The sequence below is a fragment of the Cotesia glomerata genome, linkage group LG1 (genome assembly GCF_020080835.1).
Source record: "Cotesia glomerata isolate CgM1 linkage group LG1, MPM_Cglom_v2.3, whole genome shotgun sequence".
Classification (NCBI taxonomy): Eukaryota; Metazoa; Arthropoda; class Insecta; order Hymenoptera; family Braconidae; genus Cotesia; species Cotesia glomerata.
This window is the reverse complement of record NC_058158.1, coordinates 22,298,280-22,323,252: the sequence shown is the minus strand read 5'-3', so window position 1 is coordinate 22,323,252 and position 24,973 is coordinate 22,298,280. Positions and strand designations below refer to the sequence as shown.

General features: G+C 30.8%; 1 protein-coding gene across 8 annotated transcripts in view; it reads right to left on the bottom strand.

Annotated features, from left to right (window-relative positions):
- The window catches only part of LOC123270530 (zinc finger protein chinmo), a 157,778-nt gene that overhangs the window by 28,074 nt on the left and 104,731 nt on the right, over nucleotides 1-24,973 (bottom strand). For 6 of the 8 annotated variants that reach the window (XM_044736663.1, XM_044736631.1, XM_044736639.1 and 3 more), the window contains exon 7: nucleotides 15,738-16,482. The exons of the other annotated variants lie outside the window; for them this stretch is intronic. In XM_044736663.1, the coding sequence (XP_044592598.1) occupies nucleotides 16,250-16,482 (233 nt within the window). In that variant the 3' untranslated portion in view covers nucleotides 15,738-16,249. Of the gene's footprint in view, nucleotides 1-15,737; nucleotides 16,483-24,973 lie in introns of those variants that run through there. 8 annotated transcript variants of the gene reach the window in all.

Sequence of the window (24,973 nt, the reverse complement as noted above, 5' to 3'; positions counted from 1 at the left end):
AAATAATAAAAAACTAGCAGCAAGAGTAACAATATTAAACATAGTAGCAATAATAATGATAATAATATTAATACAATTAAAAGTAAAACATCAATGAGTATCGAACTCATAACTAATATAAAAATAATAAATAAATGGGTACTTCCCATTCGGCAACAAGACGCCAATGTACTTAAATCTCAGTTTTGTTATTTTAATAGTATCGAATAATTATAAAACATATGTAATAGTTTTGTCACTGTGCGGGGCAACGATATCGGGACTTATTAATTCTCTATAAATATTTTATTTTTTTTTACCGAAATTCCTCAATGTTACCTTGCAAAAATGTATAGTTGTGATTATTTGATAGATACTTATTTTATATAGTATATTTATGTTAGAGAAAGCGTCCAGCGCATAAAAATAAATTATCATCAATCCTAAGACCAAAAATTATTAAAAATAATAAAAAAATTTTTTTTTTATTTTGAATAGGATCGTAACAAAAAGGTTGTCATAAGCTTCGGAGAATGCTTTTATAATTAAATGTGAAAAGCAGACTACTTTTTAAAAATATTTCATTTGAACTAACTTAATACTTTTTGGGACAATTTTTGTAAAATATTGTTCATAAATAAAACTATCTGTAAACAAATATATATTTATAGGATAAGAATTTCTATGGAAAATATATAATAAAGCCTTTAAATTCACAAATAATTTTACGTATAACAATAATAAATTCAAAAATTAAAATTATTTTCTGATTATGTATTAACTAATAACCAACAAAATAAATAAAATAATAAAACTAGTGTAACAGGTTTGATATCAATTTTAATAAGAATGTATTGAAAATAAAAAAAAAAAAAATAATCAAATCACGTAAATCATTTGTTTTTGTTCTATTAATTATTATGAAATATAAAAAACATGAGATTCGAAAAATCGTAAAAACTTATTGTATATTATAGTTGAGTCTCTGTATATACTTTAATATTATTTATTTTATTTTGCGACATAATATCTTATGCTGCGCTATTTATATTTTTGTACTTATTAAGGTGACTATTGCATTTATTGATAATTGTAGATAGACTTATTGGCTATTTTATAGTGTAATTTGTACTTGGTTTTCATTATTCCTGAGAAGAGTAATTGTGAAAAAGTTGACTTAGCATATATTTTTGAAAAATTAGATGATCTATGGACGTAACTAACAATGACTTTAATCTTACTTATAATTCTCTATATTTGTAGTGTATAAAATGAAATAAAATTTTATTTTAAATAAAAATTGTCATTTAATCTAAAAGTTTATTTATTACTGATTGATACTCTTTCGTTTAATATTCTTTAATTAATTCTATTTACACGAACTTTAATATGCTTTTATGACTTCAGTACACCCTGTATTACAATAATGTGTGAGGTAGTATTTGTACTAAGATAATGCAATATAAATCAATAAATTATTGAGATATATTTTACAGTTAAATGTTGAATTTTTCACTCTCAACAAGTTTATTATTATCGCATTCACAGAAATTTGATGAATATTTAAGTATTTATTAACAATTTACAATAATATAGTTGAGTAATAGTTTATATATTATAATTTTGATCGAATACTACGGATGAAATTAAAAATTTTATCATCTTGGAATGACTTTCTGAACTTAATTTTCATCTGAAACGCTTAATATCAGCTATATTATTGAATTTAAGTAGTTTTCTTTTTTATTATTATTTTTTAGTACGCATTGCAATGATTCCTTAATATAATAATTATTATATTCAACTTTGTACTATTAATCACAAGCGTGGAGTCAATGTCCCTCAAATCGAAGCCCCGCGTTGCAACGACTTAATTACGACGACTAAGTATATTTGAACATATATACTTTATACATTTATTACTATCTTATTATTCTAATGCATATATTCTTTATGCAAATCCACATTTTTCCACTTTGACTAACAATCGTTCTTTTATTTCCTACATTACGATCGATACAATAAATCGACTCGCTTTCATTAACAACAAGTGACACTAACTTTTATTATCTTCTTTAGAAGATTACACTTATGTAATTTAATTCATACTATGGAGCTTTAACATTGTATAGATTACATAAAACTCCATTTACACTGTGATATACTGATAATAAATTTTGTTGTTTATATTTATAATAAGCACTATCTATATTCAATTACTTATTGTTACATGTAATTAAGTTTTTTAAATTAAAAAAAAAAATCAACAACATTGTTTTATTATTATTACTATTATTATTTTATTTTAGTTTTCCGACTAATGCATTGTAATCGTATGGTAATTATGTGCAAATGCATCATATATTCCATTCTTGATGAAAAATTCAATTTTAAATACACGTCATATAATAAGTGTGCAACACAGCAGTTAACACCTCGCTAATTAAATCAGTAGAAAATAGTAAGGGGTCCACTAGAAAATTATTAAAAACTTTTACAAATAAAAAAAAAATTCATATCATTTATAATGATTTGATGAATAATTATTTAATAGCTACATTTTTGTATTTTCCAATGAAATATATTTTAAAATAAAAAATAATATAAAAATTTCTACCAGCATAAATGTTTTGTAGAATAATGTTATGACGACATGTTTAGATCTTTTTTTTTCTTTTTTTTTTTTTTATTTTTTTTCCAGAGTTTTAACTAATTACTAGATATCTCATTAGTTTTTCACAGTCAGAGTACATTTCTATTTTATTTGTAAATAAATAACTACGGTATATGAATACCTCATTCAGGCCCATCATCATCGCGACTCAAATTTAGATTGAACGAATCAGACTGAATTTTAGTCAAATCAATTAGTTAAATTAAGTTTAATATATTCATATTTTTAGAAACACGTAGTTCACCTACGAATACAATTTACAGAACTGTTAACTATATGCTGATATTGAACTATAGTAACATCGATTTCTATAATGTGCAATCTATAAAATTTTTATTTACTACCTTCTTTATCATAAAAACTCCAAACTCTTCCTATCTAATCATTTTTACTTTAAATTTACAATAATTATCAATCAATTTTTATTAAAACATAATATTAAAGATTAACTCGAACTTATCATATAGAAACTAATGGTTCCGACTGAAATAAATAAAATTTTCCTTTCTTTTCTAAATAAAAGTAGTAAGAAATAATAAGCAAACACGAAAACTGTATAAAAACAGTAAAATTTTATAATTTTTTGTGTTTGCATCATATACCTATCATTTTTTGCCGAGTTAGTTTAGCACAGGTTTAATAGTAAAAAAATTTAATTCAACATTTGTTGAAAAGGTTTTATTTAAATTTATTTTATAAACAACACGAAGGATTCTATTTTTTTATTTTTGCTTATGATCTCATAGAATTCAAATTTTTCGAGTCACTTATAATGAAAATGCCATTTGTAAACGCCAATCAGTTTTTTGTTATCAATATATTTTTTTTTTTTTTTTTTTTTTTTTTTTTTTTAATATACTAGAAAATTTACAATGAATAGGATTAAGTAATAAAATCCTTAAATTACATCACTGTAACAATTGGAAAGCTATCTTTTTTTTTATAAATATGTAGTTCTGAATATTTTTCATTGCAGCTTTAAAATAGTTTCAAACATTAAAAGTAATTCCTGTTAAAAAATTTAAATAAGAATAAATAATCACGATGCTTTTGAAATATAAACCAAAAAGTTTACTTTAGTTATTTTTTTCCAACACAATCTAATTTGTTAACAAAAAAATTTTTTTTAAAATTAAACTAAGATCAATAATGTAGCAGTGTTCTACAAATATTTTCTGAAAAGCGCTTCATATATTTGCCGAATTATTTATGCTACAGGAAAATTCTTATTAACGGATAAAAGAGTCGACAACATTATAATATTATCAAAGTAAAATATAATTCTATAACTTGAGATAATAAACCAGTTCGAATTGTTACAATTTCAATCTAAAATATTGTGTAACGATAACTTTTTGTCATAATCAACCGTTTAATGAATTATCACTACGGTTTTTTTTTTTTACTTCTTAATTTATTTTCATTCTTTTTATGAATCTATATTTAGTTATTTTTGTCCATTTTATTTCTGCTCACTATTAAATTAAGAAGAGCTGAAAAGTTTGCAATTACTTATCAGTTATTTAAAAGTGAAACCGTCAACAATGTCGAATTTAAACCTCGTGAGAATCAATTAGGACTTAATCTTTTAAAAGATTAACCAAAAGTTTCATAGTAATAGATTACTTAGATATTAATCATTAACATAATATCTCTGTTACAAATAGAAAATTTATCAAGAGATTTAATTAAATCAATTTTTCTTTTATTGATTATAAAATTAAATAACAATTTAAATTAAAAAATTAACGTAGGTATTAAAGGATAAATTTACTTCTATACAAAAATAAAATTTTCAAATTAAATAATTTGAAATAAAAAAGTATACGAAGAGAATGGATCACATTTGAGAGGTATATTAATAATCGCATTCTAGTTGTTTTTTTTTTTATCGTAACTGCACGTATTATTATCATAATATTATTAGTACTCTTTATAGTATTTTTAATTAAGTTAAATAAGCATAGAACCCTATACTTTTTTAATACAATATTGTCTTATATAATCTAATTTATACATGCTATTTAAATGATTGCATTTGATATATATATATATATATATATATTGTACTTATTATTGCATGTAGTACTGCATATACATGCTTATCAATAATGATTTGTGAATGAATTCATAGTAAATACGCTCGCTCAAATTGATAATTATTTTATATTGTTAAACTTTATAGAGTTAATCTCAATGAAATAGTTATGGAATATTTTTCGACTTTGTACTCTAAGTTTATGAGTAGTGATTCAGTTAATTCATTTAAAATTTTTAAAGATTATATAAACATAAAGTATTAATATCAGTTAAAAATTTGATTCAAACGTTTTATGCCTAAAATCACTACTCAAATGTTAGTAATAGCTCTTAACTCTTCAGCACTCATGTTATGAGCATTGTCCCTGTTGAAAATCTCCAATAAGATCCCATCAAAAGCGACAAAAGCCACTTAGAAACCAATAAAATTTATGGGTTTCTAAGTGGCTTTTGTCGCTTCTGATGGGATCCTATTGGAAATTTTAAACAGGGGTAATCAAGCTCTTTTTTAAACGCTAATGACTTTTTGTCAAATTGAAATGGTAATCGAAATTTTGGATACTTCGGAGAGATTAACTTGTTTGAAAGTTATATTTTCTCTGAAAAAATATTTGCTCTGCGCTTCTTAAAAAAAAATATGAGCATTTAGATCATTACGAAAACAATATCCCGGAAAATAATGATTTTGCCTGATCATATATAAGACTTTATATATAATTAGATCTAAAAATTGGCCAGGTCAAATTATATATAATCATATATAAGTTATATATAACCAGATATAATTACATATAACAATATTCAATTATTTCTAATTAAATATTTGGTTATAATTATAGATTTAATACTTGATCTGATCATACCGAATACTCTATAACCAATAAAATACAAAAAAAACTGTAAAAGTTAAATTTATAGTTATAAGACCCCCGGTCACCCATCCAACTACTAAGCACTCTCAATGTTGCCTAGTTTTCATGATCCCAGTGTGCCTCGAAGTTCCTGTCTGCCGTGCTGCTATCTTAGAAGTAAAATCGATTCTATGAAGTACATAACGTATCAAATCAGTTTATCATAAATATTATATAAAATTAATTTTATAATAGATTTTTATACTCTTAATTTTTCATTTCACCGAATTTTATTATAAAATCAAATGTATTAAAATAATAAAGTAAAAAATGATTCAACTATTAGATAGCAACAATGCAGATCAAGACACCCCATAGGGTATGTAACAAATTTTTAATTCCACAGTTATTTAAATATTAAATGAAACATCATTTTGCACTTTTTGTGATTTCCAAAAAAAAACTTTTGTGCATAAAAGAAATTTTGATCAGATGTGATTACGTACAAAACTGTATATAATTATAAACAATTATATACAAACTTATTAATATTCTAATAAAACAGGATTATAGATAAAGTTACGTTAGTAAAGTTCGAGCAGATCTAATTATATATAAACTTATATATTATCATATAATCATATTTGGCCATATATAGACGTATATATGATTATATATGAGCTTGTATCAGCCAGGTTCAATCATATCTATTTATATATAGACCCATGTATAATTTGATCTAATCATATATAACTATATATGAGTCTATATATAATTATATATCAATTCATATAAAACTATATATGAGTCTATATATAATTATATATCAATTCATATATAACTATATATGAGTCTATATATAAATATATATATTCATATTAGTCAAGTATAATTAGGTCTAATTATATATAAGTTTATATATGATTATGTATACTTATATATAGATCTATATATAACCAAATATACAATCATGGTCATTGATTCAAGTATGTTTTTAATCCCTGTTTAAAAATATTCATTGGAAAAAATTAAAAAAATTCGCTCTATGTAAATTATATATCTATAGATATACTGAGAAATTGAAATCACTTGAAATTATGGAAAAAAATTAAAATCTCATGATAGTATATTTTTTTCAATGAATATTTTTAAACAGGGATATTATTGAAAAATAGCCGTTTATAAACTAGAACGTTTATTAACTCTAAATTTGGAAATCAGTTGATAATGTCACTTGTGACATTAGCTGAAAATAAAAAATGATATTAATGAAATTAGCGAAATGAAAATTTAGCCAAATATAAATTCAGTGATTTATAAAATAGCGAAAAACAAAAATCTGTGGCTACGTGAATTTAGCCAATTCTTACTGCAGAAACTTATAAAACTAGCCGATTGTAAACTTTGTGAATTGTAAAATTAGCCGTTTCTAAATCTTTGGTAATTCTTGAACGGATCGATGGATCAAAAAAAGATTTGAGGCATCTAAAAGGACTTCCATAAATTTAGTTTTTCTGGAAATTAGAGCAGATTCGACCGACCCATTCACGAGTTATAAGAAGTTTAAAAACGGCTAATTTTACAATTCACAAAGTTTACAATCGGCTAATTTCACAAGTTTCTGCAGTAAGAATTGGCTAAATTCACGTAGCCACAGATTTTTGTTTTTCGCTATTTTATAAATGACTGAATTTGTGTTTGTGAAATTTCCATTTTGCTAATTCCATTAATATGATTTTTTATTTGCGACTAATTTTGCAAATGACATTATCACCTAATTTTCAAATTTATAGTTTATAAACGTTCGAGTTTACAAATGGCTACTTTACAGTAAACTTAAAACCATACTTAAATTAATGACCACGATTGTACTTGCATATAATACCATATATAATTATATATATTCTATACATAATCATATATGATAAGGCAAAATCATTTTTTCGCGGATAGTGTAAGCGTAAAAATCGCATGTTCGGTCTTTGTCAGAGTCGCTTGTATATCTTCGGTAATTCATGGTAATATGTAATGCTTTAACGTAGAACGTGAGTTGCTTCTTCCCAGAATAAAAATCACAAGAAAGTTGACGTACGTGCTGAAAGGCTAAATTACGGTATAATTAAAATTACACTTACCACATTCATACTTTTACTTACATATAGATTATTTGACCTAATTTTATGATATATATATATACATATACATATACATACATATATATATATATATATATATATATATATATATATATATATATATATATATATATATATATATATATATATATATATTAGGGTGTGCCAAAATGTAACTTCCGTGGAGAACCTTTTAAAATTGGAATTTTGAGTTCCACTTTTAACAGCAGCTGTGTTTCGGCATTTCCTGCGATATTTCGGGGTGAGAGGAATCATTTAATTATTTATAGGATTTTTAACAGGAGATTTGATTGGGCACTTCCGGCCAAATTTTGAATTTTCGCCGAAAATGCCCAAACTAAGCTTCTGTTAAAAAATTCTATGAAAATCAAATACATCGTCACACACCAAAATATCTCAGGAAATGCCTAAACACAGCCCCTGTTAAAAGCGGAACTCAAAATTCCAATTTTAAAAGGTTCTCCACGGGAGTTACATTTTGTCACACCCTAATATATATATACAGGGTGTCCCAAAAGTCACAGACGCCATTGTAGCATCTGATGAAAAAAATAATTCTGAGACGAAAAGTCCTTAGCCATTTTTCAATTAACCGCATAGATAATTAATTATTAATTAAAAATAACGTCTCTTTATTTAGTAGAGAGAGAGCGCCAGTGTCCAGTAAAGTATGTGCCAAACAAAGACACAACTAACTGTATGACTAACTAGTTTCTATAGCTAAAGTAGTCACACATATTTACTTACACATTCACACATGCAAGCGTCTTCGTTGGAACGCACTTGACGTGACACTAGCGCTCTCTCTCTAACGCATAAAAGGACGTTATTTTAATCAATAATTAATTATCTATGCGTCTGATTAAAAAATGGCTAACGACTTTTCGTCTCAGAATTATTTTGTTTATCAGATGCTACAATGGCGTCCGTTACTTCTGGGACACTCTGTATATATATATATATATATACATATATATATATATATATATATATATATATATATATATATATTAGGGTGTTTCAATTTTAGGCGACTTTTTTTTTTCAACGAAAAAACAGGCTGAAAACTTGCATAAAGGTGAGAACAGAAGCCTGTTCAAAGCGGAGCTCTTAATATTAATATTTAGAGGTGTCTGTCCCTAATTTTTCATTTTCCATTTAAATAACATAGGAAAAAAAAATTCTTTTTTTTGTTTATTTTTCTAGCTCGGCATACGCACCTCATATAAATAAGTCCATATCATATTCTTGTAGAAAATTCAACGCTCTACAAAAAAGGTCTCTTACACTTTTATCATAAAGACAGCCGTTCTAAAGTTATTCAGACGTAAACTTCTAAATGTATAAAATTTTGATTATTCAAGTATTAAACTGATACAAATTAATTTATTACTGTCTTAAAAATTATTTTTATATGTAAAATTGGTTCTGATGCGCTAACATTTTCATAAAGCTAAAAAAAAAATTACTCATGTATCAAATTTTTTTCTTCTTTATTTCATTTACTGTAAGAAAATTATGACCCGAGTTTAATGAATTGAATTTTTAAAAATTTTCACGGAATCATCAATTTATTACTCTACACAGAGGGAAAGATATGTTTGGAAAATCAGAAAAGTGCACGTCTTATAACGCTCATTTATCACAAAAAAATCTGGAAAACGGTTGACCCTAAAGGCCATCCCTGTAACTTCCGCTAATTCCATATCTAAGCGCTTAAAATTGCATTTATGAGCTCTTCAAGTCAAAAGTCTGATAAAAGTTTCAAAGAACACTATTTTTTGAACTTTCGAAGTGCAATAACTCTTGAATGAATTAACGAATAATCGAGCGTATTTAGTGTGCGTGGTTGCAAAATATTTTACTTTTAATGAAATTTGTAAAATCTATTTACTAGGACTTTAAAAAAATTGAAATACACAATGACGCACACCAAGTACGTTCTAAAATTTTTTTTTTAATTTTCAAATTTACAATAAAATTTTTTTTAATTTCCGAAAATCAAATACAATCATATCGGTTACTTGGATTTTTTAATTTTTTTATTTTATATCTTTTTGTAAAGAAAAAAGAAATTTTTTTATCTTGATAGTCTTATGAACGTGGACTTGGCGCGATTTTTTTACAGTGAAACTGTTTTTGTTCAGATTTTAGTATTTTTTGTAATTATAATAAAAATTTACAATTGGTACCAACTTAAATCTCGCGTTGGCTGCATTTTTTATAGCAAACTATCCCCTTGAAGCTACAGTTTATGTAAAAACAATTCCAGCGCACCCTGGCGGATGTAGATGCAAGCTGTGAAATGTATTTTTTTAACTGTAGTTTCCCATCTATTGGAAGATTACCATGAATTCTCGAATTATTTAGTATGTGGCATGTCACTTTTTACATAGAAAAAAAGTCAGGATCGAAATTTTTGAGCTTGCTATAGTTTGTGCTGATAAAATTTAATAATTTCAAGTAGATTAATTGTTATAATTGAATATAATTAATTAATATCAGTAAAATAAAGCATGAATTACTGTTATAATATAAAATTTAGGAACAAGAAGTACCGTAGAATTAAATAAAATTTTGCAACCTCAAAATACCGTTCTGCTTACAGTAAACACAGTCGGTAGTCTCGCGCTCCGTTTACAACGAATTTGAACGGAACTTGGCGCCAGATTCTATCGAATCTGTGGATTAAGAGCTTCGCTTTGAACATGCTTCTGTTCTCACCTTCATGCAAGTTTTCAGCCTGTTTTTTCGTTGAAAAAAAAAAGTCGCCTAAAATTGAAACACCCTAATATATATAAATCATAAGAGTCACAATAATTTATGATTGACTGCATTTATAAATATGTATGGTTTTTATGAAAACTTTCAAAATAGTTAAAGTTTAACTAAAATCTTGGAGGTTAAGTTACATTTTTTACTAAGCAACTGATTTTATATCCCTTTGGGCATTTTACTGTTTATCAAATAATCGTACTACCTTGATAAGTCCTTATCTCAAGAATATTGCCATTAAAGGACCTAAAAAGAGTAATTCTTGAGAATTTTCAGAATTTTCGACGATTCATTAAAATATTAATATGCGATTATAAGAAATAGGTACATTTACCGAGTTAGTAGGATTTCAAAATATTTCTTCCGTTAATTGCCATAGAATTTTATTTTATTGTTATCCATAAATTCAAATTTACGTCGAATAGGATAAAATGATAAACAGAAAAAAAGGAAAATGGGCTTTTACAAAAGAAATTTATAGATGAAATGAAAAAAAAATTCGACCAGTTTACATTGGGACTCGAACTAAAATCTTCCCATTTGTCATAGATGTTTGTATACACAAAAGACCGCAATGTTAGTGTTTTTGAAAAATTAATTACTTGTGTAGTCAACAAAAAAAATTTAGGCACAATATAGTTGCTTATTATTAATATTATTCTCACGGACACAAAAGTATCGCTCTCATCACTATATGGATCGTGATTATCAGGATTTAGGTGGATAGTGGAGGTACGGCAAGCATCGGATATGTATTGAAATAATGTGAATCACTAATCATTACACCGGCACACAAAAAAAAAAAAGTTGTTTGTACATTGGACCGGACCTACCTACGGACGTGTATTTCGACCCGCAGAATCCGAATCTGAAATCAATTTTGCCCTTACACCCTCAAAATTTTGAGAAAAATGCAAAAAACCGGAAAAAAAGCAAAAAATTGTGAAAAACTGCAGTCACAGCGATGAAAAAATTTTTGTGAATCCGGATCAAGTATGATTTTTATGTATTTCAATTTACTTAATCTGAACGTTAAGCAGCCCGTTGAGCCGTTAAAATTTGAAAAAATTGCGACAAACCCATAAAAATTGCATTAAATCATAAAAAATCGAAATTATCGAGATAAAAAAAATTTTTTCGATTCAGATTGAGTATGATGTTTTTGTATTTTATTCCACTGAATTCGAATGTGAAATCTTATCCCATTAACGTTTTAAAATGAAAAAAAAATTGGGAAAATTGCAGTTACAAATATGAGAAAAAATCTATTAAACACGATTGTTAATCACTTGGATGCATTTTAATGGATGGAGTGTGATTTTAGAATTGAAAAATTGACAAAATTTTGGTCTGTAAAAAATAGCATGTAAGGCGAAGGTACGAAACCATATTTTCGAATTACAGACTGTCATTTGTTTGTATCGAATTTTTAACTTCCCGCTAAGAAAATCGAAGATTTTCAAAAATCGGGAAGTTATTGTTTTCACCCCGTTTTACGAAAATCGAGTTTTCATTGAATCTCGACGTTTCGAGGTCCTAGGAAGCTTCCCTGATTATTCCCGCGATGGTGTCTGCGTGTGTGTGTGTGTGTGTGTGTGTGTGTGTGTGTGTGTGTGTGTGTGTGTGTGTGTGTGTGTGTGTGGATGTATGTAAACCTCTCATAACTTTTGAACGGCTTGACCGATTTGATCGCGTTTGGTGCCATTCGAAAGGGCTTGACTAAACTTAGATTTTGAATACAAGTTGGAACGATTCGGACCGGTAGATTTTGAGAAATCATAAAAAAAGTACAAAAAAAATTTTTAGGTATAGAATTGGCGGGAAGTTGCAGGGATGGCCTTCAGGGTCAACCGTTTTCCTAATTTTTTTATCTTAAAATGATCACAGGAAACTTTTCTGTCAAGTACTGAAAACAATTATCATCTTTGTCCTCAAACTACACTTCATGGATTCTCACGTCGACCACTTTCCTGAAAGCCTTGAAGACTATAACGAAGAACAAGTAAAACGATTTCATCAAGACATAAGTAAAATGAAGATTAGGTATCGAGTAAATTAAAATGTCGACATTATGTTAGATTTTTGCTAGATGTTAACAAGAGAAATACCAGAAGGGAACAGAAAACGTAAAAGAAACCCACTGCGTAGTTCATTTGAAGATAAAAAAATTCGATACTAACAAATGACAGTCTGTAATTCGAAAATATGGTTTCGTACTTTCGCCTTACATGCTATTTTTTACAGATTTCAAAATTTTGTCAATATTTCAATTCTAAGATCATACTTCATCCATTAAAATGCACCCAAGTCAGTAAAAATCGTGTTTAATAGATTTTTTCTCATATTTGTAACTGCAATTTTCCCAATTTTTTTTTCATTTTAAAACGTTAATGGGATAAGATTTCACATTCAAATTCAGTGGAATAAAATACTAAAACATCATACTCAATCTGAATCCAAAAAATTTTTTTTATTTCGATATTTCATGATTTAATGAAATTTTTTTGGGTTTGTCGCAATTTTTTCAAATTTTGACGGCTCAACGGGCTGCTTAACGTTCAGATTCAGATTCAGTAAATTGAAATACATATAAATCATATTTGATCCGGGTTCACAAAAATTTTTTTATCGCTGTGACTGCAGTTTTTCACAATTTTTTCCGGTTTTTTGCATTTTTCTCAAAATTTTGAGGGTGTACGGGCAAAACTGACTTCAGATTCGGATTCAGCGGGTCAAAATACATGTCTGTAGGTGGGTCCGGTCCAATGTGCAAACAAATTTGTTTTTTTGTGTGCCGGTGTTATCATCAGTTAATAACGGTTACATGTCATATGATCCGTGGACATTATAACCTCGACATTGTATCCGTGGAGTTATATCCGTAGAGTGCTTCCTCCCTAAGATATTTTAGCTGTGTCTCAATTTTTCCATTAGTTACTAACAAGAGAAGAAAAGATAACCTGTTATATCTTAGGAAAAGAGCATTATATTGAGTTCTGTGGTCATAGTTTCGTGGATATAGTGGTTTTAATTATGATGTTTTTTTATCAATGATCTAAATTTGTATGTGCACCCCACAAACAAAATTGTCATTACTAATTTTCATTGTTCTGCAGATATAACGTTACGGACATAATGTCCGTGGATACAATGACGTAAAACCGTTAATAACAATATGGTTAGTTAAAAACAACTTGATCATTTAACAATGGAATTGATAGTTATTGTAATTATTAAGCTGGAAAACACCGAAAAATTTTAGGACTGGTCAGCAAGATAAACCGGTCATCACATTTTTTTCATCATTTGGAATGATATAGTTTAAAAAAAAAACGCGATAAAAATGAAAAAAACATTAGTATTGTCAAAAAACCCTAGTTGATTAATATGATGTTTTGCAAGAATTTGAAAGAAACGATTTTAAAAGATAGCAAATGTTATCTGCCTGATCATATCGACATCTGGAAGCACCTGTAAGTAGTCTTTGAACCACAGTTGCACAATATATTTGTCATTCAACTCAATTCATTATTTGAAAATTTGTAGTAAATAGGAGCAGTTTTTATAGGGTTAATTCAGTGGGAAAGAACTAGATGATTGCCTACTTTTTTGGTCGAGTCGACTAATTACAACAGTTGAAGTTAACATTCCAAAAACACAATTATTAAAGACATGTCTAATAAATATATATATATATATATATATATATATATATATATATATATATATATATATATATATATATATATATATATATATATATATATATATATAGGAAGTTTTCTATTAATCGTTTTAGAAACGATTGTTAAATTTAAATAAAAATTTTTTTTTTTTGTATTTTTAATATTTAATTCAGCGTCAAGTATAATTTGTTCGAATTTGCACTGAGCGGTAATTATGTTAAATTATTGTGATGCTGTAATATTCAGGTTGTTAGTTGCTTACTATTGGGGTTTCAGTAGTATCTTATTATTTCAGTAAAATAAAAAATAACTCATAGCTATTGTTAACGATAACATATAAATTATTTCGCCTCAATCTGCACTTTTTTTTTTTAATCTAAAAAGTTATCACTTTAATAACTACTAAGTATTTAAAAATGTATAAAAGAAAGTCCCTTAATAGTATCTACTGATTTGACACTGTAATAAAGTAGTGGCCAACAACAAAATCACTTGAATGTGTAATAAATTGACATTTGATCATAGGCTCAACATTAAATAACGGTGATAAATGTAATATTGTATGACTCATTATAAATATATCAAATATCTCAGCTTTTTTGGCAATAAATTACTACAAAATGTGGCAGTTTAATATATGCAATATATGGTATTTAATATATCTATGTATCTATATGTAAGATTGTGGTAACATTTTTCTGTATATGACAATATGTCGTTATGAAAATTCAGAGTCAGTTTCAATACTTTATATATATGAAGAAATTTAACGGTTTTTACTATTATAAAAGTAGCAAGAAATAAATCTCTCAATATTTGTGAAAAATAAACTATTACCTGAGTTAAAATATTTGTTTTTTCATTTACTCGATTAGAATCGAACATTTATAATCTTAACCTTTGCTATAGATCTATGTGTATAATTCAATCTTTGCTATTTCATAATACTAATAAATATTAATTGCGACAGTTAATATAACAACAATAACAACAGCGACAATGACAGTAACAACAAAAACACAAATAATAATAATAATAATAATAATAATAATAATAATAATAATTATTATTATTAATATTATGATTATTATTAAAAATTAATATTACAAGCATAATAACAATAATGGTAAAAATGAAAATGGTTATTATTATTATTAGTATTATTATTATCATCATTATTGTTGTTGTTGATATTGTTAGTGTTATTGATATTATTTTGGTTTATATTGTTTTCATTTTTGTTATTGTTATTTTCAGTATAACTATCATTAATATTACTATCATAATATTATAATTAATATTGATTTAAAAATTATTGTTATAATTATTATTACTTTTATTATCATTAATATTATCATTATTATTTTTATCATTATTAACTATATAGTTGTTTTTTATATTTATCATTTAGTCTATAAATAAAAACACGTTTATAGATTTGACCGTTGCACTTTCATTGACTAGTTCTGTGTTTTGTAGCATTGTAGTCCAAGGCAATTCATTTTGCTTTATAGTTTTTTAACTCTAATATTTATACAATACATGAAATAGATTTTTCTTTAGCCACAGTAACTTATAACAGACTATTGTGCATTTTATTCTTAGTTAACTTTGAAATCACCTTTTTTCTTTTTAATAGTACGGCAGAAATGATCATTTTTCATGTATTGATAAATGTAAAGTAGTTTGTAATCATTTGTTGTAAAGTTGATAATTATGATAACTTTCTTTATTATATACTATCTGAATTACTGTGTTAATTTCTAGAGGTAATAAAGAAATTAACATTAATTTTTATATTTATCAATTGTTTCAATGAGCTTAAAAGTTGATAGATGAAAATAAAATAATGTGTATATTTTCTAAGTAACAGGTAACTGTAGTAATTATATGAATAATTCATTTTTAGTCATCAATTAAAATAGATGATAGTACGCATGGTAGTAAGCCATTCTAAAATGCAGGCTTATTTATCATAATACTATAAAAATTGTAATTTGAAAATACCGTAAGAAACGAACTATGGATAAAAAAATAACATACTAGAAAAATTGCTTTCTGTAAATATAACAGATATGATGTTGATTTTTACTGTGGTAATGAATCCGTAACTTGATGACTCGCTGTCTGGAAAGCCTTGATACTAATTTCATTTTTATGTTCCCGCGCTATATGTCTTCGTACTGTATTGTTTCTAGTAAATGTTCGCGAACAAAATGGACAGGAAACTCTGATACCCTGATGACGCTGTCGTACATGAGCACGCAAATTCGTTTCATATCCATAGAGACGATCACAAAAAGGACATTTCAATTTTTTACCTAAAAATAAAAATATTGTACAAAACAATTGTTATTATTGAAAAAAAAAAAAAAAAATAATAGCAACTCAATCTCTTATCACAATCGAAAAATTTACAAAAGATTTGAAAATTTTACATTTTTACATTTTCCTAAGCCAACTTTAACGACGAAAAAAATTTTTAAGTTTAATCTAGAAGGGTGCATTTCTAGCCTGATTTTTCACATTCAAAGATTTAAGGTAGAAAAAAATTTGAAAACTATTTTAGTGATTTTGAAAAGATCGCAACTTCAACGATAGTAGTATCGAACTGGATCGATAGACTCAATTGACATTCTATGAACGATTGTAGACCAATAAAAAATTGCATTAAAAATTTTCAGATAAAGAGTTTTGAAAAATATTTCAACATTTTCAGATAAAAGCTTGAAATTTTTGTTTTATATAACAAATTTTCAAAAATGTTTTTACGTTTTCAAAAGTTAGAGTAATAAAAAATTATTTGAAATTAATAAAGGATTTGGCAACCGAAATGGAAGTAGATTTCTCGTCATTTCTAAAAATGTGTACTATTTTCGAAACAATAGAACAGAAAAATTTCAACAGAAATATGAAAAATTGTTATCGTAAGAACTCGTGTGGATATGAAAATGAAAGCTTATTTCATTAGCTTTCACGTGATTTTTTCAGAAAGTGAATGAGTTATTATATTCAAAAGTTATTTGGAAAAGAACCAGTAAAAGTCTGAAATTTCGAATTTACATAAATTTCAAATTTCTGCCATTCATATACTAACCGATCGATTTCGCTCATATTTTTTCATTTTTTTTTTTTTTATTTGGAACTTACGCGTCAGCCTTCCGGCCTAGACACGTGGGACATCCCTCCTTTACTGGACTATTTACAATACATTTACCTCCTCAGCGGCTGTGGCCGACTTACAATCTGCACCCGCATTTGCCTGTGCCCCGCCCCTTAGCACAGTGACCAAGGTAACCACAGAAACCTGGCCAGGGTACAGTCGGCAAAGGAGCAAGCCTTGGAAATCGCAGAAAAACTGCGACTGCCAGGGCTCGAACCCACGCCTGAGCGATTGTTGTACGGGCAGTTTAAGACTTAAGCCGCTCGGCCACGCAGTCGCTCTGATTTCGCTCATATTTAAAATTCACTTTGATAATATTTTGGGAAATATGTATGTTAAGTTTTATCAAGTTCCGTCGAGAAGTGTAAGACCTACGCTGGACACATTTCACGTTATATCGTTTATATGAGGCATTCCATGCCAACTCATCCTACCAATGGATTTTGCATCGCCGATTTCGCTGAAATTTAGACACTTTTTTTTACCCCTTGAAAAAGGTTTTTATGAATTTTTTAAAATTTTTTTATCCACCCAATCAAGAGATATGAATCTTTTAAGATTTCGGGGATTTTTTTTAAATAGCTATGGCTTAGTGAAAAATAGTCCGATTAGGATCATTTTTTTTTTTTCAAAATTCGTGTTTTTTAACGAATTTTCTAAAGAAATGTATGCAAAAATTATTCATTAAGCATTTGATTGTTTTTTTTTAACTTCCCGCTAAGAAAATCGAAGATTTTCAAAAATCGGGAAGTTACTGTTTTTACCCCGGTTTTCGAAAATCGAGTTTTCATCAGATCTTGACGTTTTCAGGTCCTAGGAAGCTTCCCTGACTATTCCCGCGATGGTGTGTGTATGTGTGTGTGTGTGTGTGTGTGTGTGTCCCTGGGTATGTCGGACTCAGAAGTCAATATTATTTTGCAACAATACCGACTAAACATCCTCCTCTCTCCTTTCCCCATAGATGTTACAGGGAAGACTGGATCGGGACCGCGTTAGCATTACTTCGATCCAGTCCATGTTGTGTCTCACGAGTCCTACTTCTTGTTACTACTGGTTTCTAATCCCTTTCTGCGATTTTTTCTTTTAAAAGGCGCTGCGCGAAGGCTGCGACAGCTGACCAGTTTTCTTCTTTTTTGATCATGCAGGTTACCAAGCTCTCAGGGGAGAGCGTTGTGCCTATTGTTTCTTCGGTGCTGATTCTGTCGTCCTTCCACCGATCGAGTCCCGATCCGGGCTGTCCGAATTATATTTTTTCAGTTACCAAAAAATTCCTACTAAGTAAAAAAAAAAAAAGGTTCCCCCCTTGCCCCTTTATCCTTTATTCACCCAATTCCCAAATTTGTCGCGGACATTATGACGCTGACACAACATTGCGGGATGAATTGTCCTGGGACCAATTGTCGTGGGACCCCAATCCAACGTTGAATGTCACGAACTGGTGATCACTGCCACTGTATTCTTCGGATACAGTCCAGTCTTCGATCATGTTGGCAGTCCTTGGAGTCGCCAACGAAATGTCGAGGATGGATTTTTGGTACCCTGGCCTTCTAAAGGTCGTGGTGCTCCCGGTGTTCAGCACCATGAGGTCGAGTCTAGCCGCGACGTCAGCGACCTCGTTACTTCTGGTATCGGAGAAAGCAGCGCCCCACTCAGCCGATTTAGAGTTGAAGTCTCCGGCTACGATGACTTCGCCGTCGAACTTAGTGACCGTATCTTCTATATTTGCCAGTTTCTGTCGGAACACACTAGTCCCTTCATTAGGTGAGAGATAGACGCTATGAAGCAGGTTGTGGGGGTTTGAATCCAGACAAAACCTGCTCCAATTCCGCTGATGTTGACGGTAACGTTCTTTGTGTTCACAATCCAAATTGCTGACGTGCCAGTTTCGTCTGCGAACCATGTTTTACCTTCGATGTTTAGATATTGCTCGCAGATAAAGAAGACGTCGATTTTATCTTCAAAGACACGCTGGCGCAGCAGGTTTTGCGCCAAGGCGCACCTATTCACGTTGCCTTTGAGTATGCTTGTCATTTCTGCCCTCCCGTGGCTTCTGCAAGTGCTGTGCGGAATGCCTTGCAAGCTCCGGTGCCAGAAATATGGCATAAACCATCCTGGGCATCTTTGTCCGGAGCACAAAGGAAGCATTTTAGCTTCTCTGTGCAGTTTACGGCCTTGTGGTTCTCTCCGCCACATTTGTAGCAGTGTGTGTGTGTGTGTGTGTGTGTGTGTGTGTGTGTGTGTGTGTGTGTGTGTGTGTGTGTGTGTGTGTGTGTGTGTGTGTGTAAACCTCTTATAACTTTTGTACGGCTTGACCGATTTGATCGCAGTTGGTGTCATTCGAAAGGTCTTCGCTAAACTTAGATTTCCTGTAAGTTGTAACCGATTCGGACCAGTAGATTTCGAGAAATTGCAAAAAAAGTGAAAAAAAAAATTGGAAAACGGTTGACCCTAAAGGCCATCCCTGCAACTTCCCGTCAATTCCATACCTTAACGCTTGAAATTGCACTTATGACGTTCCTGAGCTCTTCGAGCTCAAAAATACTATTTGTGTGTTATTTTGAGCTCTCCGAGCTCTAAGAAATAGCTTTTGAATGCTTTTGAGCTCTTCGAGCTCAAAAGTCTGATAGAAGTTTAATAAAACAGTATTTTTTAAATTTTCAAACTGCAATAATTTCTGAATGAATGAATCGATTTTCATGCGATTGGCAGAATTCTACGCAGTTTTTCAGAATCAATCATATACTTTGAACAAAAACTGATCGAACTGAAAATCTTAGAGAAATTTGAAAAATTCACTTTTTCCGAATTTTTTCGACAACGATAACTCACGAACCAATCAACCAATTTCCACGTTCTTGGTGGCGATCGACGTGATTTTTTGAGCTTAAGAGCTGATTAGTTTTTTGAATTGATCGGTAAAGCCGTTTAGAAGTTATTCCAAAAAAAACGATGTTTTGAAAGTTTTATTTTTGAGATTTCTCAAAATCTAGCGAACCGAATCGATTCAAATTTTCACGAAATTTAATGGCAAGGATTAAACGGCTTCACCGATCGATTCTAAAAACTAATCAGCTCTAGGCAATAAAAAAACCACGTCGATCGCCACCAAGCTAGTCCAAATCGATTAATTCGTTCGAGAGATATCGTGAACGAAAGAAAACCGGAAAAAGTTTTTTTTCGAAATTACTCCGAAATTTTCGGTTCGATCAATTAAAACCTGAAAATTCGTTATGAGGCTGATAAAACTTCGTCGAATGCCGCCAACCGCGTGAAAATCGGTTGATCCATTTAAAAGTTATTGCGGTTTGAAAATTTCAAAAGCAGTATTCTATGAAACTTCTATCAGACTTTTGAGCTCGAAGAGCTCAAATGCATAGAAATACTATCTCTTTGAGGTCAGCGAGCTAAAATTATCACATAAATTATATTTTGAGCTCAAAAATCTCAAAAACGTCATAAGTACAATTTTAAGCGCAAGTAACAAGTAGCAAGTAACAATTTTAAGCGCCCAGGTATGGAATTAGCGGTAAGTTGCAGGGATGGCCTTTAGGGTGAACCGTTTTACTAATTTTTAACTTCCCGCTAAGAAAATTTCAGATTTTCAAAAATCGGGAAGTTATTGGTTTTACCCCGTTTTACAAAAATCGAGTTTTCATCAGATCTCGACGTTTGAAGGTCACAGGAAGCTTCCTTGACTATCCCCGCGAGGGTGTCACTAAGTCTGTATGTATGTATGTATGTATGTATGTATGTGTGTGTGTGTGTGTGTGTGTGTGTGTGTGTGTGATTTTTTTTTCTCCCTTAGGGGGGGGAATCCTTTTTACGGATTCTAGGCATAGTTGTTTGGCCTGGATATGTGGCGACTCGACGCAGCGTCATACTAAAACTCGACACTAACGCCCCTACCCACTAAACCCTAAACCCCTTTTCCTTCTTTCCTCTAATTCCTCATGGAAACCGCCGTCAGGCATTACTTCGTGAAGGGAGGATCTAGCTACTGCTCTTTCTTCTGGTGGCTAAGGTGTTAACTACCTTCCTTCTATCTTTTGCTATTTGCTCTTTTTCTTTCGGTGGAACGCAAGTCTTTAAGGACTTCTGTTGCAAACGTGTTGGTAGCGTTCCAGGCAGCTTCTGATGACAACATTGCTTCCACTAGTGAATCTGGTTGCATTCTCTGGTTCAGGATCCTCTCCAGTTCTTCACGCTGTGGATCGAAACGAGGACATACAAAGAAGACGTGCTCCGCGTCTTCAGCAGCTCCTGGGCAGGACGGGCACTCCGAAGAGTCATCGTGCTTAAAGCGGTGTAGATACTCTTGAAAACACCCATGTCCCGACAACATCTGCGTAAGATAGTAATTGACCTCACCGTGATTCCGGTTAAGCCAAATGTCGATCCGAGGTATGAGACGGTGCGTCCACCTACCCTTCTCTGCAGCATCCTATTGTAGTTGCCATCGGCCTATGCTCTTCTGCCGTTCTTCAATTCTAAGTTCTTCAGGGCTCAGTGCAGTTGACCTTTTTCGTTGGTAAAGGGCCCGTCTTTCCTCTGCTAGAACTCTAAGAGGTAGGGTTCCAGCAATGACGCACACTGCTTCTTCTGATATAGTGCGGAAGGCACTAGCTACTCGTAGGGCACTCAGTCGGTATATTGGTCCAGCTTTTCTCCATGATTCTTGGGTTTCCAGTGCATCAGCCCAAATGGATATTCCGTAAGTGAGCACTGATGTGACTACTGATGACAATAGTAGCCTCCTGCTCTGCATTGGGCCTCCGATGTTAGGCATCAGCCGTGCGAGACTAGCCCTCACTACTGACGCTTTGGCACTGACATGTTCCACCTGCTGCTTGAAGTTGAGTCGTGCATCCAGCATCACTCCCAGATAACGGATAAATGGTTGTGATGTGATTTCTTGTTCTCCGACTCTCAACTTGATGGATTCTACCGTTTTTCTGCTGGTGATGAGCACTGCCTCGGTTTTATGCTTGGCTAGTTGCATGTTCATCATGTCCATCCACAAATTGACTCGTCTGAATGTAATATCAAATGCCATTTCTATCTCTTCGAGGTGCTTTGCGACAATCACGACAGCTACGTCATCCGCATATGCTACAAGTTTGACTCCCGTAGGCAATGCTATTCTCAGGAGGCCATCATACATGATGTTCCATAGCAGAGGACCTAAGACTGATCCCTGTGGCACTCCTCCGGAGATTTCGTACACTTCCGTACCATTCGTCGTGTCATATTTCAGGAGCCTGTTCGTGAAGTAGCTCGCTACTATTCTGCGAAGGTATCCTGATATGTTTTTTTCTTCTAGAGCCTGCATAACGCAGTCCCAGTTAGCGGAGTTGAAGGCATTCTTGATGTCCAAAGCAGCCACCAAGCAGTATTTCTTCTTTCCACCCTTCCATCTCGTTCCGGCGATTGCATCCTTGGCTATATCAACAACCAATTTGATAGCATCCAGAGTTGACCGTCCTTTTCGGAAACCAAACTGGTTCTCTGCTAGGAGTGGATCGACTAAAGCCTCTATTCTCTGATGAATTATGCGCTCGAATATCTTGCCGGCCGTGTCTAACATGCAGAGTGGTCGGTAGGATGACGGTTCTTCCGGCGGCTTTTTCCCCTTCGGAAGTAACACTAGCCGTTGCTGTTTCCACTTCTGGGGAAAAGTCCCTTCCTTCAGGCATGTATCGTAAACGTCCAGGAATAATGTCGGTGCTGCCCTAAGGATTGATTTCAGGGCAATATTAGGAATTCCGTCCAATCCCGGCGCCTTATTATTCCCTACTCAATTTCCTGCCTCTATCAACTCGTCCAACGTGATAGTTGGGATGTCTTCAGAATTGAGCTGCTCCAACTTGTAAGTGAATACCAGCTGTTGGGGAAACAACGTAGTAACAATCTTCTCTAGGAGTAACAATCTTCTCTAGGACAGACTGTCATTTGTTTGTATCGAATTTTTAACTTCCCGCTAAGAAAATCGAAGATTTTCAAAAATCGGGAAGTTATTGTTTTCACCCCGTTTTACGAAAATCGAGTTTTCATTGAATCTCGACGTTTCGAGGTCCTAGGAAGCTTCCCTGACTATTCCCGCGATGGTGTGTGTGTGTGTGTGTGTGTGTGTGTGTGTGTGTGTGTGTGTGTAAACCTCTCATAACTTTTGAATGGCTTGACCGATTCGATCGCGGTTGGCGCCATTCGAAAGGGCTGGTCCAAACTAAGATTTTGTATATAATTTAGACCGATTCGGACCGATAAATTTCGAGAAATCTAAAAAAAACTGTAAAAAAAAATTGTTTCAAAAGTGGTTTTTTTTAATAACTTTCAAACGGCTTTATCGATCAACTTCAAAAACTAATCAGCTCTTAACCTTTCAAAACCACGTTGATCGCCGCTAATCCGGTCAAAATCGGTTGATTCATTCGAGAGATATCGTGCAGGAAAGAAAACTCAAAAAGTGTTTTTTCGGAATTACTCCGAAATTTCTAGTTTGATCAATTTGAACTTAAAGATTTTTCAAAAGACTTAAAAAACTGCGTCGAATGCCGCCAACCGCGTAAAAATCGGTTCATTCATTCAAAAGTTATTGCGGTTTGAAAACTCAAAAAATAGTGTTTTATCAAACTTTTATTAGACTTCTGAGCTCGACGAGCTCAAAAGCATAGAAATTTTATGTGTTCGAGCTCGGAGAGCTCAAAACAACACATGAACTGTATTTTTGAGCTCGAAGAGCGCTCAAAAAACGGCATAAGTGCAATTTTAAGCATCCAGGTATGGAATTAGCGGGAAGTTGCAGGGATGGCCTTCACGGTCAACCGTTTTCCTAATTTTTTTTTTTTATTTTAAACTTAATAAATAAATATATATATATATATATATATATATATATATATATATATATATATATATATATATATTTTTTATAAATGTTAAGTTAAAGCATTGTATAAAAACTCTGTATAATTTATTTTGTAAAATACACTTAATTACTGTAAAAAATAAATTTTTCAAAATAGGTCTTTTTTTACGCTTCTGAATGCGTCTACCCCCTTAAAACAGCGATTTTAAGATTTTTAGGATTCTTCGGTTTTTTTTTCAAAATTTTAAAAAATATTACTCTTCACGACACGAATTTTGAGCCTAGTCTCGTAATGGGAAAATGATGAGATAATTTTTAGGTAGATTTCTTTAGAAATCTAACTATTGCATCAGTCCTCAAGGTGAAATTTTCACCTGATTTTGCTATCATATGTTATAATTAGTCGAGTAGGTTCCAAAAATACCATTGGTTAAAAAATGTATATATATATATATATATATATATATATATATATATATATATATATATATATATGTAATAGAACCAGCCTTGTCATCAGGATATCTCGAAAAGTTTTCAACCGATCTTGATGAAACTTGGTACATATATTCTTTGGGTAATTACCAAGGTCGAGTTCAAAGATGAAAAAAATCGGTCAATTAGTTTAGAAATGGCGGCCATTGAAAATTTTCAAAATTTTGTAAATTTCAAGTTTTGTAACTTTAACCGTGAATAACTTTTGACTGACAGAAAAGAACTCATTTCTGGAAACTTTGTGGTGAAGCTGATTATGTTACCTTCAATTTGACCTATAACACTTATA